Source organism: Vicugna pacos, chromosome 4 (genome assembly GCF_048564905.1).
Source record: "Vicugna pacos chromosome 4, VicPac4, whole genome shotgun sequence".
NCBI lineage: Eukaryota > Metazoa > Chordata > Mammalia > Artiodactyla > Camelidae > Vicugna > Vicugna pacos.
This window is the reverse complement of record NC_132990.1, coordinates 25422002-25440418: the sequence shown is the minus strand read 5'-3', so window position 1 is coordinate 25440418 and position 18417 is coordinate 25422002. Positions and strand designations below refer to the sequence as shown.

The following is an 18417-nucleotide window of genomic DNA, read 5'->3' as shown; positions in this document are numbered from 1 at the left end:
GACGCTAAAAGAGATCAGGGGTTCTCTTCCTCTGTTTTTGCCACGGGGTAAATCGTGGCAAGTTTCGAGGTTCTTTGTAACTGTGGAAATGTTACGTGAAATACTACAATTATCAAGTGCAGAAGATCGCAGCCCAGAGCTTTGATGGATTTATTTCTGTTGTTCCCTTGTGGAGAACCACACTGACCCTTACTTTAATCAGTTTTACCTATAGATAAAGGACTGACGTGGGGAAGTGCCCTGAAGGAGTATGTCCTGGAGGAGAAGATGGGACAGAGACCAAGCAGGTGTCTTTACTTGAAAGCGCTGCACAATCCCTGAGGTACCCTCTCCATTTCCCCATTTTCTTCACAGTAAAATGAGGCTATCATGGCTCCTGGGAAGAAACCATGTAATGTGATGCCCAAGGGTTTAAATGCAACATAAATGACAAAAAGAAAGAGGTGCATGGATACAGTCACAAGGCCATGGAGACACTCTACATATAAATGAGAGGTCACACTTCAAAACTGCTCACAGAGCCACGTGGTATGTTTAGACACTATGGCCGCAGCAGCGGAGTTAAACAGACCACTCAGGCGCTGCCAGGAGGACCGCAAATTGCTAAGACCTGCCTGGGTTCTGTGCCAGTTCTTACCAAAGGCCGTGGAAATGGACTCAGCGATTCTACAGTAGGAGTGTACTTATCCCTTTAACAAAATTGCATTGAGCATCTACTGGGTGACTTCGTGTCACGCAGGAGGCTAGGTACTGGGGACGGTGGATAGAACTAGACAGGAGCAAAATAATCAAATCTAAGTACAAAGATTCATATGCAATGACGTTCACTGTGTCTTTATTCACTATTAAAAAAAAAAGTAGACACTGTCTAAACATCTATGAGCAAAGGAGACATTTAAAAATATATAGCATGGCCAAAGGGCGGTATGCTATGCGGTCACTGTCAAGCGGAAATTGAATAACATGGCAATATGCTATTATATTATAAATAAAAGATCCCCCCCACAAAGAAAATAATTTACAAAACAGCATGTATTACATAAGCCCAATTTAGTGCAAAAACTTTACTTGAAATAGAATATATAGGATATGCATAGAAAATAGACTGGCATATGATATAGCCAAACATTAACATGTGTTGTCTCTAAGTGACAGTATTACAGGTGATTTTTTATTTTCTTATTTATATTTGACACTTTGTTTTTCCAAATCCCCTACAAATAATTTTTACTTTTATAACAAAAAAAAGACAAAATACATATTTGGGGAAAAATACTACTTGTGTCTCCACAGAATATTATAGTGTTCCCAGTGATGGGTAGACAACACTGTATCTTGTTACTGTGTTACTGTGCCCAGCATTACACTTTAAGAAGGAAATGCCTCATTGGTCTAAGGTACTGGATGTTGCCAAAATGTAAAATGAAACACTTCAGTGTAACATTTGCAATTTAGTTGGCTAAAAGCAAAACAATGTACTTTTGAGAATACAAATGAAAAGAAATATCTGAATCTCTGTTTCCAAGAACTCTTCTAGATGTAAAATTTTATGATTCTGTGGCAAATGTGAATAAGTCCTTCCTACACACTCCAAGTTAACAAAAAGCTCTGAATGTTATGACAAGACATATGGACTTAATCCCACTACAGTAGTTTGATGATGATGCCAGATGATTCAAAAAATAATTAGCTGCCATGTTAAGAGAGTATCTCCATATATATATTTATCACACTCTAAAATAACTTTGGAAAATCAGCAATCTACACTAAGAGGTGATGAGATATTTTCAATTAGATTTCTCATTTTTTTTCTAAAGAAAATCAGTTCTTCAAAGGAGAAAATAGAAAATACATGGCAGTATTTGTATTACATATAGAAAAATTCTTACTTTAACCTTTAAGTTATTTAATCTTAACTACACTTGAGCGTATTACCGTATCCTTGAGCAATTTGAAATCTTTTGTGCTAATTTAAGTCTCTCTCTATGGTATACGCCAACCCAAGCACAGTAAGCAGCATGTTACTACACATCTCTGTTTATCACAGCTCTATTTAAAAAAAAAAAAAGTCTCCCGGCTACACCTACACCCAATACCAAGGTAAAGCTCAATCTCCTTTGAAGCTCACAAACACCACCCTGAGATGTTAGAAAGAAAGAAAGAAAGAGCCCTAAATAATGAAGAACAGTGCTAAAAAGAGTGATTACTAAATAAATGAAAACTTATCTTTTTTAAACACTTCAAAATACTTTCATCCATTAAGCAATTTCATTTTAACAGACAGACAGTGATAAAGTGTCTGATCTGAAAGGAGGAAAAATACCAAACAATCATACAAGATTGGAGTATATTGTAGACGCTTATTAAATACTGGCGTAGGTAAATAGCTGCTGTTCACGTGCCTCTGGGGAGAACGTCTTGGCTACAGAGGCTTATTAGTGTTAAGCATCTGAGAGCCATGGACTATAAAATAAAATCAATACCGTAACCTTAACTGTAAAAGTCAGAAAGATACTGGAAGAGTTCTAATTTAACAAGATTACAGATGACTTTTTAGAAGAGAACATTTGGGGAAAAGCCATGCATTTAGAGACATTTATGCTACAAGACATCTCAAGGTTTAGGTTGTTACTAATGCTGTTATTATACATGCTCGTATGGTTAGGGTTGATTTAAATGATGTGTTACTTTAGTGGATTTACAGGAAAGTCCTAGAAATGATCTGGAACTTACTTCAAAAAAAAAAAAATCATTAAGCCGAAGGAGTAAACTAATTGCCTAGGAACAATTATGACTGGATGTGGTTGAGTGTAGCAGAGGGAAAAAAAAAATCATGAAAATTTTAAGGTCATCACTTCAGCAGCTCAATGCAAATATGATTACCCTGCACAATATTCCATTTCTCTTAATGGAAAAGTAGTCAAAACTGGTATAAATTGTAGTGTTTAAGCTCAACCTAAATCTATATTTTTTCCTTTAACAAATGTAAATGAAGAAAAAAGGAACATCCTGTCAATGAAATTACTATGATGGCATATTTATTATCCTAATGGTTTTAGAAATCACATGAAATTGATCAGTAACAAAACCTCTATTTAGTAATGGACCAATTACATTTGTGAGATAATGTCAATGAAACAGAATATTGTCACAGGATAATGGTCTCCTATTGCTACATCCCTAGTCATTTAGAGAAAATGAATGTTGCCGTCTGGCTGAGTCATTTATTTTCAAAGTAGGAGACACAGATCCCATAACAAGGTTCTGTTATAATAACTCAATCTCTCTCAGTCACTAGCTGTACCAGAATGGTGCAGGACGGGGCATGTATCTGTAAGAACTGCACATTCCTCAGGTATAAAGAAAACATATGGTGCCTCCAAGCACCTAAACAGCCCGATCATCGTCTTAGTCAATGAGAGTATTTAAAATAAACATTTAAAAAATAATTTAGGAAATGGAAACATTTCAGAGTTTTCAAAAATATCCACATTAATGAAAGCTTAAAGACGCAAGAACTGAAGATCTACAAATTCTGACTTCCACTAATTTAGAATCCAGAATGTTGGACACAAAAGAACCTTAGTAATCTAACTTTGTCATCTTACAGATGAGAAAACTCAAAGTCTGCTGAAATTAAGTGGTTTGTTTAAGGCCACACCAGTATTTAAATTTTTCTGATCATCATTACAGCGCATAAGGCATAAGTCAAAAAATTAGAACAGAACTAAAAGAAAAAATAAATGAAACAATAAATATATAATTAATTTTTATACTTTGATATGTAGCTCATCTTAAAATGGATGTCTGTCACGTACCTCTACCAAAGATATTCTAGACTTAGGATTATTTATTAACAACATCTTATTATTAAAAGGAAAAGAGATTCTTAATGGGAGTCCAGTCTAAGGACTGTACTCATGAATCCCTAGAGTATGTGAACCCTTCTGATATTATGTGTATTTATCTGTACTGAAGTTTCATATGTGATAGGGAAAAAAGCAGTTAACTAGTTTGCCAAACCACGAACATAGCATGATAATGACTTGTTTGGAAGGCAGAATTATTATCTGTGTATCTATGTCAAATTTCTTAACCACTGTAGTGATGAGTTTATTGAACTGTAAAAATGTTTGTTTTTAAATAGGGTTGAAAAGAAAAATATATGTGAAGTCTTAGCTCACTCCTGAAAGGGAGTAAGTGCTCAATAAATGGTAGCCACAAATGGCAGGAGGGTCTGGTTTTCCTCATTTATATGTATCTGTTGAATAAAAATTTTAAATTTATGTGGTTTCATCAACAAATAAATAATACAGAAAGGGAGTAAATACAAAAATAGTTAATATAACTATTATAGATTAAAAACAGGCTGAAAATATAAATATCGTATATGGACTATTTTGGATCTTCATTTAAACAAAATAGCCTATAAGATATTCTGGAGAATCTGCACACGGGCTATACAGCATTTATTAAGGAATTACTGTTATATTTGTTACATTGATAATGGTATTGGAGTTACATTAAAAATGAAAGTCACCTGACTGGGACATTGAGGTGTACACCAGAAACTGACACATTGTAACTGACTGTACTTCAATTTAAAAAAAAAAAAGTCAATGTCTATTAGAAACATAAGTATCTATAAGTAAAATGATACAATGTCTGGGATTTACTTCAAAATACTTTAAAAAACTAGGAAATATTAAATGCAACAAGATGAGCAAAATATCGATAATATTTAAAGCTGAATAAATGGTACATGGAAGTTCACATTGAGATTCTTTCTACTTTTCACATTTTCCATAACAAAAAGCTTTTTTAAACTTAAAAAAAATCACGCTTAAACAATTCAATCCAAACCAGTTCTTCTCCACATTTATCCATCAAAACTACTCATATCTCCATTTTTTTTTTTTAGTTCAAAAACTTAATCATGGCACAAATACTGCAGTAGTTTTCTTTTTTTAAAGAAGATAAACATTTTACCATCCCCAAATTTTGTTTTGACAATTCTTCCGGAACCTGGAAACTCATAAGTTCACTTCTGCTTCCCCATCCTACTCCTATAAGGTCCAACAGAATCCTCCATGAAGCTCCATAGGAGAACCGTCCATCTGCCAAGACTTGTGAAGCAGTGTTCAAATTCTCCTGCTCTATTTCTCCCTATGTAGGTAAATTTACCTACTGATTCTCTAGGTGGGTTGCAGAATAAAAGAAAAATCCAAAAATGATCAGCCTTTGAAAAAATAAACCTAGACTCTGCTACCAACTGTCTGGACACTTTGGATGACAGCCTCTCTGAGAACTTAGACTACAAAATAAGGAGCATGAACTATGTCTCTCTAAGCTTCTAATAATCTCTGTTCAATTCCTAAAAAATCAACTTCTTATTGTATATGATATCGGTAGTATAATAACTCACAAGAAGCTGGCTTTCCAAACTACTTCGAGAAAAACTTAGACATAAAATCAATGTATAAATGGATTTGAAATAAAACCTTCTACTGCTCCAAGAAATTTGCACGGTGCACTATGATCATGAAACACACCATCTCCCATAGGTTTTCCACTTTCCTAATTTAGGCTGTGTTCCATCAACCTAGAGACAGCATTAAACAGTAAGTTGTTATTTTTTTCCAACTAATTATCCATGGTGGTTTTTTTCCCTGCTAAATGCTACATTTTCAAACCATCAAGGCTCCAGAGCACAGAAAGATGAGTATCACTTTCCCCTCACAAGCAGTATTGGCCATTAACATGGGCACAGTTGTGTCCCCTCCAAAATGTTCTTCCAGATTAGAACACGTGAAAGGAGCACAAACGCCTATTAATTTGTAGGCACCGTAAGGAATTCTGATGAAAGCCTTCATTGACAAGGTATTGTTTTCCTTTCTGTCAGAAAGATGCCCACGGTATGATTTTTCAACAACAGCGGTGGAGCTGAAGAGGATGAAACACTCTGTGACAAAGCCATCCCCAGAACCCGCTCTCCTATGACAGGATGATACATGGAGACTGACTGCAAGCTCTGTAAGAACCGTAAGTCTTGGGCATTAGATATTTTTAATAATAAGTGAAACAAAAAAAAATACTTACAAGTTGTACTTCATCATTACATTCAAATCATCTCTTCCCAAAGCACTTGTATCTCTGATTTTGTCTGGTTCAAAATCTGGTATTTGCACATCTGACATTTAAGCCTTGTGATACAAACTCCAGGAATGTGAGGAATTGCTGGTGTTCCATGTGGTCCCCAAAGGGAGCTCAAAGATTCTTCCAGGGGATTATATGCTGCTGCCCTGCCATTTTCTAGGACTTCATCGAATGCTAGTAGTTATTCAACTATTTGTGAAAGCTGCTCATTCTCCCAGCTTCCATAGCTTTAGAGAAATCTTGAGATTTTATCATTCGTCAGACTTGAAGTAACACTGTTTTCCAAAGTTTGAAGGTAGGATTAATTCTCCCTATAGATTCTTAGATGGAGGAGGGGAGGGTTCTGAAGTCACAAACTCAATAAACATAGTCAGTCTGTCAACTCATGAAAACCCATAGGCACAGCACAGCCGTGTATTACGTATTCTACAAACTCATTTATGAATTTAAAATGTTTAAATTTTTATTTAAAAAAAAAAGTCCAAACTTCAGTGAATGCTCTGGTATCCAGCGTTATCTATTCACGTGTTCTAAACTAACATCACGAAAGGCTCTGATTCTGGCTCTGTCAGCGGCACGCACCCTGCTTACTGTTACTTGTCTCCTGTACTCGATTCAACTCCTGACACGAAGCTGGCCTTGTTGCTCTGTAGCCCCCAGTGTTCCCTTGAGCCTTTTGGCTTAATTCATTGGATATTTAATACCATATCCTTACAGAACTCTATAAAGTGCAAACTGAAATTTAGCACAGCGTGTAAGGCTCTATTACTAATGAGAACACTTGCAAAACTATCACAAATAAATCTCTGGGGGCTGGAAATGCATTAAAACTTCAAAAAGACTAGCTGAAGAGACTTATTTATATAACAGAACTGTAAATTTTTAGAAATAGTGTTATTTTCTAGTACGTACAGCAACCAGAACACGATGCCTGAATATTGCCGATTTGAGAATCCAGTATAAATTTTTAAACTACTCTTAAAAGTGTACTTACATACCCATATACCTGTAAGTAGTGCTAGTTTTTGCCAATATACTAATTTATTGATTTCTGTGTAAAGATTTATTTCTCATAATGCTTAAAAGTAACCTTGGGCATGGAGACAGTCCCCTCATAATCTGATTTACATTATTCATTCTCTGTGAAGCACCTTTTTTCTTGATTAATAAAAAATTACTTTTCTGTTCAGCAGGTCAAGGGCTAGAAATTTAGTTTATTCATATTTATATGCCCAATGCCTAGAAAAAACTCTGGCAAAGAATAGGCATTTGATAAATGTTAATTTAGTCCAATTAGTTCAAATCGTAAATGTTTAGCAATTAATAAAATTTTACTGTACTGAAAGTCTTTTTGAATTTACACTTTATCTAAGATTACAAGTTAAATACTCATCAGACTGGGAAGCTGTTAAATCTGCCATTTAGAAAGCCCAGCTGTATATTACAAATGTATTTACCATATCACTAAATGTCTTTTAAATAGTGTTTTAGGAGCTTTATATTCAGACTGAGATGAATCAGCAACTATCAGGATGACAGTGGCAATGTGATATTGGTAAAGAAATATTTCAAGTCTCTTAAATTCCTGGACATTAAAATACAACAAGTTTTAGTCCCGTGAAAGTAACTTGAATTAGAGGAAAAAACAAAACCTGTCTCTGTTTTTCCTCTTGTGTCAGAAGCCACAAAGGACTACTCTAATGATTTCAAGGGAAGTACGTCAACGAGGAACTGAGGCTGTGAACTGGCTCAGGTGGAAAAAAAAATTAAGGTAAAAGAGCTCTCGGATGGAATTTTATAGGGGTAAATATCAGAATACTAAAAAAGTTTTCAACATGCACATTGATAAACTAATGAGGTTCTATTAATTTAACCATTAAAATCTAAAATGATGGAAAGCTAATGATCTTATTTACGAAACAGAAACAGACTTAGACACAGAAAATAAACTTGTGGTTACCAGGGGGAAATGGAGGGGTGCTAGAGGGATAAGTTTGGGGTTTGGAATTTGCAGATAGACACTAACTACTATATATAAAATAGACGAACATCAAGGTCTCACTGTATAGCACAGGGAACTATATTCAATACCCCGTAACAGCCTATAATGAAAGAGAATATGAAAATGAACATATATGTATAACTGAATCACTATGTTGTACACCAGAAGTTAATATAACATTGTAAACTGACTATACTTCAGTTAAAAAAAAGAAAATTTAAAAAAAAGGAAAAAAATAAAATGCTGGAAAGCAGTATCCAAAAAAAGTCTTCAGTAGAGGTAGAAGCAGTCACGAAGTTTAAGACTAGGAAATTCATAGAAGAGACTAAGCAAAAAAAATTCTATTATCTAGGAACAGAATGTAACAGCAGCTGTATATCCCTCTGTTACTGGCCCAGTTTTCTTTTTTTCTTCCTTTATGTATAAAAGAATATAAAGTTGAATATAAATACTGTGTAATGTAGATGCTAACAAATTTAATTTCTATCAGTATTCATCAGAAGAAATTAAAGAAATTGTAAAGATCCCTACCAAATGTTTAACACTATTAAATAGCATTTAGTTCATGTCCATGTGCTACAAAATGTTCATGTCCATGTGCTACAAAATTAAAAATTACAATTATTTTATGACCAGGAAATTGTAAGTTTTTCTGTGTTCTGAAAAAAAAGGCATAAAGATATAATTATATTTGTAATATGCTAAAAGCACTTTTTCATCAAATTATTAAAAATTACATGAACATTTGTCATTGCATGAATCTTAGATTTTTGTATTACAATTTCACCTAACTTTTTAAATGAAATGAGTATAATAATTTGGTTACACTATATAGTTTACTTTTGCCTACCTGGAATAAATCTCAGTGGTTTAGATTGGTTGTTCAGATTATAAGAGAAGGCAGAATGCCACACATTGTCCATAATTTTGTTTCTCATATTGAATACATATAAATACTCTCATATTTTAAAACTCAGTTTTGCTATATGGGAAAAATCTATTCTTGCCACAAGAGTAGATTATAATGCAAAGGTAATACAATAAGGCAGACCCAGGAAATAATTCATAGTAAATTTTAAACATTTCCGCCAATTATAAACACAAGTATGAATAGTTACTGAGTACCAATTAGCACAGGGATTTGTGGGAGTACAAGTATAAGGCATGTACTAAAGCCATCACAATATCAAGTGGCCCTCAGTATGCCCTTTAGAAAACTCCCTTCATGACAGAACATTTGAAGATGGACAAGAACAACCACGGGGCATTTTATTTTGCAAATTTAAAGAAAGCAATTTTCATAGAACAAAAGGAGCGCTTTGGCTTAGCAAATTTATAAAGATAGTACTGTACTGCCCTCATTTTTTCATTGTCGTTGAAGTCTTCTTCCCACAATGGCTTATTGTGCACATTACAAAGTCCTCAGGGTCTTCAGAATTAAAGTGACAGACTTTTTTTTAAACACACTTGAAAACGGATCATTCTTCCTTACTCTTAGTATAACATGCCTTTACAGACTTCTCCAATAAGTCTAGTCATTTTGACAAAAGAGAATCACCCAGACAATACAATAATTTCACAAAGAGAAAGAATGACAGTTTCCCTTCTACTTTTCCAAAATGTTTTATAATATGATTTGAGATTGGCTTTATTCAGAAGACTGAAAGAGGAATCAATTCTTCCAAAGTGACACTCTCTAAAACAAAGAACACCTACACTTCTGAACAATACCTCCATCCCCACACATTCACACTGTTATTATCATTACCATTAGAATCTTTTCCAGAACAATTTTATGACGGGGAAAATACGGCTTTGTTTAGAAAAAACTGACAATGTCAGTTAAACAAGCAATACAATATGAACGGTTGAGGGTTTTGTTTTTATTCGTAACTTCTGCAAGGCTGGAGAAGTCCCTGTTACTTCGTGCCTTCACTAATGAGACTGCTGCTCTGCCTCCCAATGTATTCACGTATTCAACAAATATCTATTTGCCCCTACTGTGTACCAAGCATTGTGAGTGGTTACTAGGTGCTGGTTACACAGTAGCCAAAATACATAAAGTCCCTTCCCCTTAGTGCAGACAAATTTAGACAATTAATCCCATTAAACAAATATGTATGTACATATTATAAGTACAATGGAGGAACAATACTGGGTGTCAAAAGAGAAAGGCCTGAGATAGACTGAAATTCCTCAGCTTAGGCTGGACCTGAAAGATGACCAAGAAACTGCCAGATGAAGAGTTAAAAGAGTGGCATCCAGACGGTGTGGCTTATATGAAGGTCTGGAGTGTTGCACTTCCAAAACTACACAAAGCAGTGGGCTCAAGTGCATGAAGGAAGCAGATGGGCCCCACTGAGGCTGGAGCAGTGGTCAGAGGTCAGAGGACAAAAAGGGTCTGTTGGTCACAAGAGGGAATTCTGACTTTCTCCTGAGAGGAGCAGGAAGCGACTGGAGCAGGGGAGTGATACGACATTATTATGTTATAAAAGATGGTTTGGTTTACTGAGGGAAGAACAGATTCGGGGAGTGGGCTAGGATCTCAGAGCCAAAATTCTCCAGCTGATTTTCAAATCCTTCCTTAAAATGACTCATCATTTCCCATTATTTCCATCCATACCCACGGCATCCAGCCACAGGGCACACATATGGCCATTCAGAAACCCACTTCCTCACCTCAGGGCTTGTCTGCACTTTCGTCTCTGCCCACGCTGCCCCCTTCTTGACTAGTTAAAATCTCAGCCTGCTAAAGGAGACCCACCAGACTCAACATCAGTTCCTCCATGAAGATTTTTTTTACTGTTCTTTGAACCCTATAGCATTTGGTCTGCAAACATGGAGCAGCAGAAAAGGAGTCCTGAACTTTGGCTTTAAGAGTTGCTAAGCTTCAGCGTTGTCCTGTCTCCTGAGATTATTGGACATGCAGCTTCTCAACCCTCAGATACACACCCTCAAGTCATGGGCTGAAAACCATGGATAATGAGCTCTTGTCTTTTACATTTTTAACAAAATGCAGAATTTGATTTAAAAGACAATTTTCAAAGACATTTTGTGCTGTTGCTTTAAGTCACATTTGCACATATATACACATACCAGCAAAAGTTGCAGTCAGCTAATCTATTCCCATGCTTGATAATCGCCCTCTACTTACGGCAAAGAGGCATGAGTATGTCTAATAAAATATCTTTAATCCAAAAGACTTTAAGAATGAAACAAAGAGCTAAGTATGAATTCAGAGAGCCAAATTATATCTATTTCTTAAAGTTACATTTTTCCCCAAAGCTGCCCTAGAACTGGGTTATACTTTTACCTAGAAAGAATCACTAGATTGCCTCACATGCCAAGTGTCTTACTTTCATTTACTGTGTCTACTTCCACAGGAAGTATGGCTTCCTTTAAATGGGAACTTTCAGTAACTGGCATCTTCAAACTACTTCAAGTTCGGGGTTCCTCCCTAAGATACCTCATATAGAGGAGCAAACTGATCTAACTGAATCAGAATTTATGCTTCTGCTGCAATTCAGCCAACTCACACAGACAGACCATAATCCATCACATACATATTGAGGGTTCTAAAAGTTCATTTTGCCTGGGAAAAAAAAAAGTCCACTAAGCCTGTAAAAATATTGGATTTTTGTAACTTAACTTTAATAACACTTGACTAGTATTTCACCTTAAAACTAATTTTACCACAATCATGTCATGAAGAAAATAAATCCACATTGATTGAATTATGAAATTTTGACTAAATGAAACTTACAAAATGAGCTGGCATTTTACTCTGCGGCCCCTAGAGGCAGCTCCTCATCACTCACCTTGATCTCTTTCATGCCATGTTCGACTTCCAGCAGCTGGTGAATTTGGAGAGGGATAAAAGTCTCCTGTAGGACTTGGTTCCATATTTTCATCTATGGATATAGTTTTGGGTCTTTTGCTGTTAAAATATGATGATAGTTAACATTAATGGGGTTTCTAGGACAATGTGTAGCATCTCAAAGTATGTAATTTGAGAAGATTCTTACTATGGAAATTTCCATAAACACAAGTAATAGTATCTCAGAATCATTCTGAAATAACGGTAAGTATTCAAGACATCAGCAGGAGTAGCAAACATTCCTAGTTGCCTGTATCATTTACTACACCATGTTATAACTGTACCTGCCTAACTGTGTCTCATGTTCACCTTCTGAAATATACGCCCTGTAGGAAAATACTATTTTCAGCAGTAAATCATAAATTCTTAATGTGATATGTGTACTAATTTAAAAATTGTTGGAATTTCACACAACATTTTAAAATGAGTATAACTCAATAAAAAGTTTAATTAATTAATTAAAATAAATAATTGTTATTAAGATTGTACCTGATTCATAAAATTATTATCAATATTAGTAACATTCCTTTGTACATTACTTGCCATTAACAGTATAATCCTTTCATATCAATTCAAAGGTAAGTAAGCTCCTTAACCTTCCTAAACTCAGTTTAATCATCTGTAAAATGGGACATAATAAAACCTAGTTCAAAGGGGAGTGGTTGACAGCATTAAATGAGTTATTAAACATAAAGCTGTTGCAATAAGTGGCATTTAGAAGACATTTATTAAATGGTAATTATTATTAGTAATCCCATAATTAATAATACTAAAGATTTTGTAGTACTTTACTGATTTTAAACTATTTCATATATACTTAGTTATCTTTTCCTAAAAAAAATTAGGTTACTGATCCTTTATTCATAAGATCATCCGTGAAAGCAGGCCACTGACAAATTCAAACCAAATGGTATACTTTTAAACCAAATGGTATACTTTTAAAATAATATATCTTAAAAAAGAAAACATGATTTTATGTCAATTATTAAGAAAAGTAAATATTTAGAGCAGAGGTTAAAAAGCTACTCCATGGCACCTGCCATATTGCTTGATAGACTGCTTTCATATATCCCCACCAATAAAAATCCTCTTAAACAGTTAATTATGATTATGAAAATGATTATTTTTCCTTAATTAAAAAATCTTATTCACACCTCTGCAGGTAAAAACTAAAAAGGATATCTTCTACATTAACTTTGTACAGTGATAATACACATAATGTCACAGGATTTCAGAGCTGGGAATGACTGCAGAAGCCATACACATAAACCAGTTCTCCACTTTCTTACAAGTGGGGAGACAAATTTGGGGAAATTCAGTAAATTGCCCAGGGCGGGTTAATGGAAGCAGTCTGACCAGAGAAAGGACTTGTTAGTTCCAAGACTGTGCTCTTTCTACTGTACTGTTTCCAAATCCCGGAAGCATGTGCATGTCTGGGCATATTCAGAGGTATATTTGTGATTAAAACTTGACTCAAACTTCCAGAGTATCAACATGATGTAGAAGATGGCAATTTCTATCCATGCTAAAACCACAGTGAGACTAAACAGTAGTTCTTTAGTTCCTTTGTATGGTATCCAAAGTTAGAATGTAGTTTTTAACACTCCTTTTGTCTAATTATCCCATCTGTGAATCAGGAGTAAATATGTATGAAAACTTGAAGTGAGGGAGAAAGATTTTCATAAGGAAATAAGTGAGGAATATTTTTTAAGTCTTTCTGATCCTGAATGATACAGTATCTGATACTGAATGATCATGAGGAAAGGTCTGTTGACAACATACAAATCCATTAGACAAAATAAAAAAATTACCTCTCAAATTTTAAAGTTAGAAAAACTAAACCATTTTTAACACCTCACCATATAATAGACAATTTTAATGATAATAAGCCCAACTATCTTGCTATGCAGTCTAACTATATGAAAATACAGTTTGACCATAAATGCCATAAAATTGACCTTAGTTAATAAATATGCAAATATGCATAGCCCAATAATTAATTCAAATGCAATTAATTTTGTTATTGAGAATAGCATTGGAAAATAGTCATCCAGATTTTTTTTATTTTTTAAAAGTTGATATTAATGAAATGTATTTTGCTCTGGAACTCATGTATGATCTGTCTGATCATGGGTACTTTTAATGCTTTGGAAGTCAGATTGGTCTTCCTGTATGAAAGATCGACCTCAAAAAAACCCCCAATAAAGCCGTACCATTTATTTATCGTGCCTTCTCATTCATTCAGGCCTCTTCTATCATTCTATAATAATGGAACAAAGCATGAAATTCTATGCACAATAACTTTCCAAGCTAATTTTCCCTCTTTTAAATAGGAGACCCTTTTTAACCTTCTATGCTACTGAAGGTTAAAATTAGAAGGTCAAGAACGAAAAATGAGAATGTCAACAGAGAACTAAGCGGAAAGTCACCTCATTGTAGCTCTTTCCCACCAAAGGCTGGTTAAGCCAAATCTCAGAGCAGGCAATGTGTCCATGGGTAACTGGGAGTCAACTAAATTATTCAAAGAACATTGACTAATTGAAGAACTTGGCAAACCTGTAGCCTAGAATAAGGCCTTTTAAGGTTAAGTAAATGACATATTTTATTCTTCATGTTTCATCATCCCCAGCTTGGACATGGTATTAGGGTAAGAGTTACCAGGATGAATCAATCCTAAACCGGGGACCTTGCCATGGCAACATCATTTTTAAGTCACCAAAAGAATTAGTTGACTTGCAGAATTATAATACTTCACAGAACAGAATAAAAATCAGATTAATACATTTTCATAGTTCCCTTGTCCCCACCCGAAGATTAGTTTTAAATGCTTTGAACAATTATATTTAACTTTCAAATTTCAAAATAAATTTAACCAGGGAAGATGAAAAAATCTTTGTAAAATCAGCAAAAAGTCTTGAACTCTTTGCTTTATTTCCCCTCTCTCTTTACCTGCCTGCCTATCTATCTGCATATCTACCTACCTGCCTATTTGCACACAGACTAAGAACAGGAGCACCTCATCTTCCAGTTACCTGCTTGGTGGAGAAGACAGCGACCTCTGAAGATTGACCCCCGAGTTCATGTCATGATAGTATGGTTGGCTCGGAATTTCTCCAATTGGAAAGTTGACTCCAGTTCCCTGGGTTATGGGTGCTGAGGAATAAAACAAAAAGAAACGTTGGGAATGGCATTTACCATTAGCAACTCCATTCAAATGGAATAATCTAATATTTTCCATGATTCTGGGCAAGGGTGAGGGGAACTCTCTTTACCTTAAAACTCTAATGTCAACCATCCACTGGGATAAGGCTTGCAAACATCCTCAAGATGCCAATGTTCGAGTTTGGAAACTCGAGGCACTCAGACTATACTCACTGGCTGCCACTTCCCCTACTCCCACTGCCCAGCCTTCTTCCCTCATTCCTGTGTGTTAGCTGTCACTGCATCTGTCACCCCACCAGCCTATATATGCACCACAGGAAACAACATAAGTGGCCTGCTGCTTGGCACAAAGAAAGGTGCTTTGTACTAAGTTGGCTCTCAAAAACCAAATCATTGTTACATAAATCAAATTAGAACAGTTTCACAGAAATGTTATTTTATAATAAAATTAACATTAATGTTAAAATGTATTTGAAATCATATTTATAATTACTTCGTATAAATAATTCTTAGATTAGGGCAGGCACAGAAGTAAGATTGACTAATATGACATAAAAGCCAAGATTTTTTTTTTTCAAAATACATATATGAGTGGTAAGTACAGTTTTACTCAATAGCTATGTTTTGTTTTTAATAAAGTTTTTATGCTAAACTTTATCAGTCACTTAAAATATACTCATGGAGTTTTATACTTCAAGGAGTTATTTTATAAATCAAGAAATCTTTTGAGTTTGCTGATATATTATGAACTGAGATTTTTAATTTAAATATTGCTTTCTGTGTAATGGATTATATCTTTACAAATTTTAAAAATTGGTTTCTAGACATCTTGAATAAATCCTTGAGGCAGTATGTTGTGTCAGAATGAGTAGAGTCTTGGGAGATAGTCTTAGTTTTAACTTCCTCTGCCACTTACGAGCTATGTGCCTCAGTTTCCTGAACTGTAAGATGAGAATTATAATAACCTATCACATATGATCATTTAGAGGATGGTATGAGGTAACGAGTGATAAGAGCCCAGCCTGGTGGCTAGGGCTTAATAGGTGTTCAGCAACTGTGAGCTCCCTTCGTTCCTTGCTTCCCCTCTCCAAATTCTTCTCTGGCAGGCTAGAGTGGTTAGCAAAGATGAAACAATTCAAAAACATGCTAAAGGCAGATGAAAAGATACAAATTTGTTGAAAGTTTTGTTCATTCAATAAGTTACTGTGTCCATTACTGGCAGGTGCTGCATGTAAGGAGTACAAAATAGTCTAAGATAGTTGCCATCCTTAGTAGGACATACTGGGTAACAAGTTGGGAAAACAAAATGCTCATGGAAAACAAAAACACGGAAGTATAATGAAGACTATAATGAAACTTCCAAGTAAATAATGTGATCAATAAATGCGGTAGGATTTCAAGGGAAGAAGAATCTGCTACAAGCTTGAATGGTCTAAGAAATCTGTAGAAAAGCCAGAGCTGGCCCTGGGCTTTAGTAAAGGAGTAAGGGACTAGAGGGAGGTTGTTCTCAACAGTGTTGCTACCGGAGCAAAGTCATGGGCGGGGATGAGAGCAACATGGAGGCCAGCCAGGTTGGTGTCAAAAGGCGACGCTCAAGAATAGTTTCTATTTCTTCACCTTTTTATTTATCAGGCTTTCAAAACTCCAGTGAGAGAGAGAGAGTGTACCCTGGCCTGTGGTGACAACATTCTAGGGACCCTGAGATTCCCTCTAAAAGCTCAGAGGCTACTTAATCTTCCCCTCTCTCCAAACTAAGCTCAAGCTGAGCATAAAATTCCAAAGAGGCAGCTGATTTTCAAAGAATTTTTCTTACCCAGACTCTTAAACAAACATCTGAAATGTATTCACTACCCGTGGAAACTGTATTACAATCTTAGGCAGGCCATGATTAACTTAAAATATTTTTAAAGAAAATATGATTAGGAGACGCAGGCTTTATTACAGAGAAATAATCAAGGAATATACAGTGACTATCTCTCCCTATTAAAAATTAAATAAATCAGTATGTACAAGATGAGTCTCAGCTCTAAAACTTTGGAGCCTTCTGTTGGCTGTCCATATTATATAATACACTTTAGTCTCATTTTATACAGAAAAAAATTGTATTCAATGTGTAACTATGCCTAATGGCTTGAGTTCTTTGGACGGTTAAAATGTAGCAGCTTCTTGTGGCTTGAGGTACACCAGATGTCAAAAAAATGCAAGGTAAGAAATCCCACAGTAACCACATGCTTTAAAGTTTATTATTAGAACCATGTTCTATGTGACATTGGAAAGCAGGGTATGTGCTAGAAGGAGGCATTTGAGGGGCTCAGTGAAAGTAAGCAATCTGTTTGGCTTCCCACAGCAGTAATAGATACAATTCAAAGAACTGAGTCACCAACAGGAAACTTACATGTTGTATCTTTTATCAACTATTTACAATTTATTAAGCTCAAGCAACATTCTGGCAAAGATTTATAGTTTTAATTTAATAAACATGTGGCTTCATAGTTAACACAGATTGCTTGACCATAAACATACAGTATAATTTATAGCAAAATGATCATTTAAAACCTTTGGAAATTTTTTCCCCCAAATTTTGCTGCAGAAGGATTATTCTAAAGTATCGAGAAAGCAATAAAAACAGTTTGTCTACAAATACTGCATGATCTCACTTATCTGTAGAATCTAAACAAACAAACAAACAACCAAAACTCATAGAAGAAGAGATCAGATCTGTGGTTACCAGAGGTGGAAGCTGAGGGAGGGGGACCTGGAGGCAGGTGGTCAAAAAGTACAAACTTCCAGTTACAGGATAAGTAGGTATTGGGGATATAATGTACAACATGATGACTACAGTTAAGAATGTTGCATGAAATATAGGAAAGTTTTTAAGAAAGTGGATCCTTAGAGATCTTATCACAAGGAAAAAAACATTTTTCACTTCTTTTTTTCTATCTATGTGAGATGATGGATGTTAAGTAAACTTAACTGTGGTCACCATTTCATCATATATGTCAGTCAAGTCATTATACCCTACACCTTAAACTCTACACCTTAAATATGTCAAATACATCTCAATAAAACCGGGGGAAACAAGATGGAAAATTTAGTCATTGCTTCAGCAAAAAATCAAAGCAAAACAAAAACAAACACAATTTGTCTACAGGTGTATACATGAGCAGTGTAAAATTCACTGTGCATTTTGACACTAAGTGAGAGATCACAGAAACAAAAG

The 18417-nt window shown here is 35.1% G+C and overlaps 1 protein-coding gene across 6 annotated transcripts in view; it reads right to left on the bottom strand.

The window, feature by feature from the left end:
- Positions 1 to 18417, bottom strand: part of NFIB (nuclear factor I B) — a 229239-nt gene that overhangs the window by 49849 nt on the left and 160973 nt on the right. For all 6 annotated transcript variants that reach the window (XM_072959422.1, XM_072959419.1, XM_072959420.1 and 3 more), the window contains exons 5-6: positions 15068 to 15188; positions 11977 to 12095 (exon numbers count right to left, since the gene is read on the bottom strand). In XM_072959422.1, coding sequence (XP_072815523.1) covers positions 11977 to 12095; positions 15068 to 15188 — 240 coding nt within the window. The remainder of the gene's footprint in view (positions 1 to 11976; positions 12096 to 15067; positions 15189 to 18417) is intronic.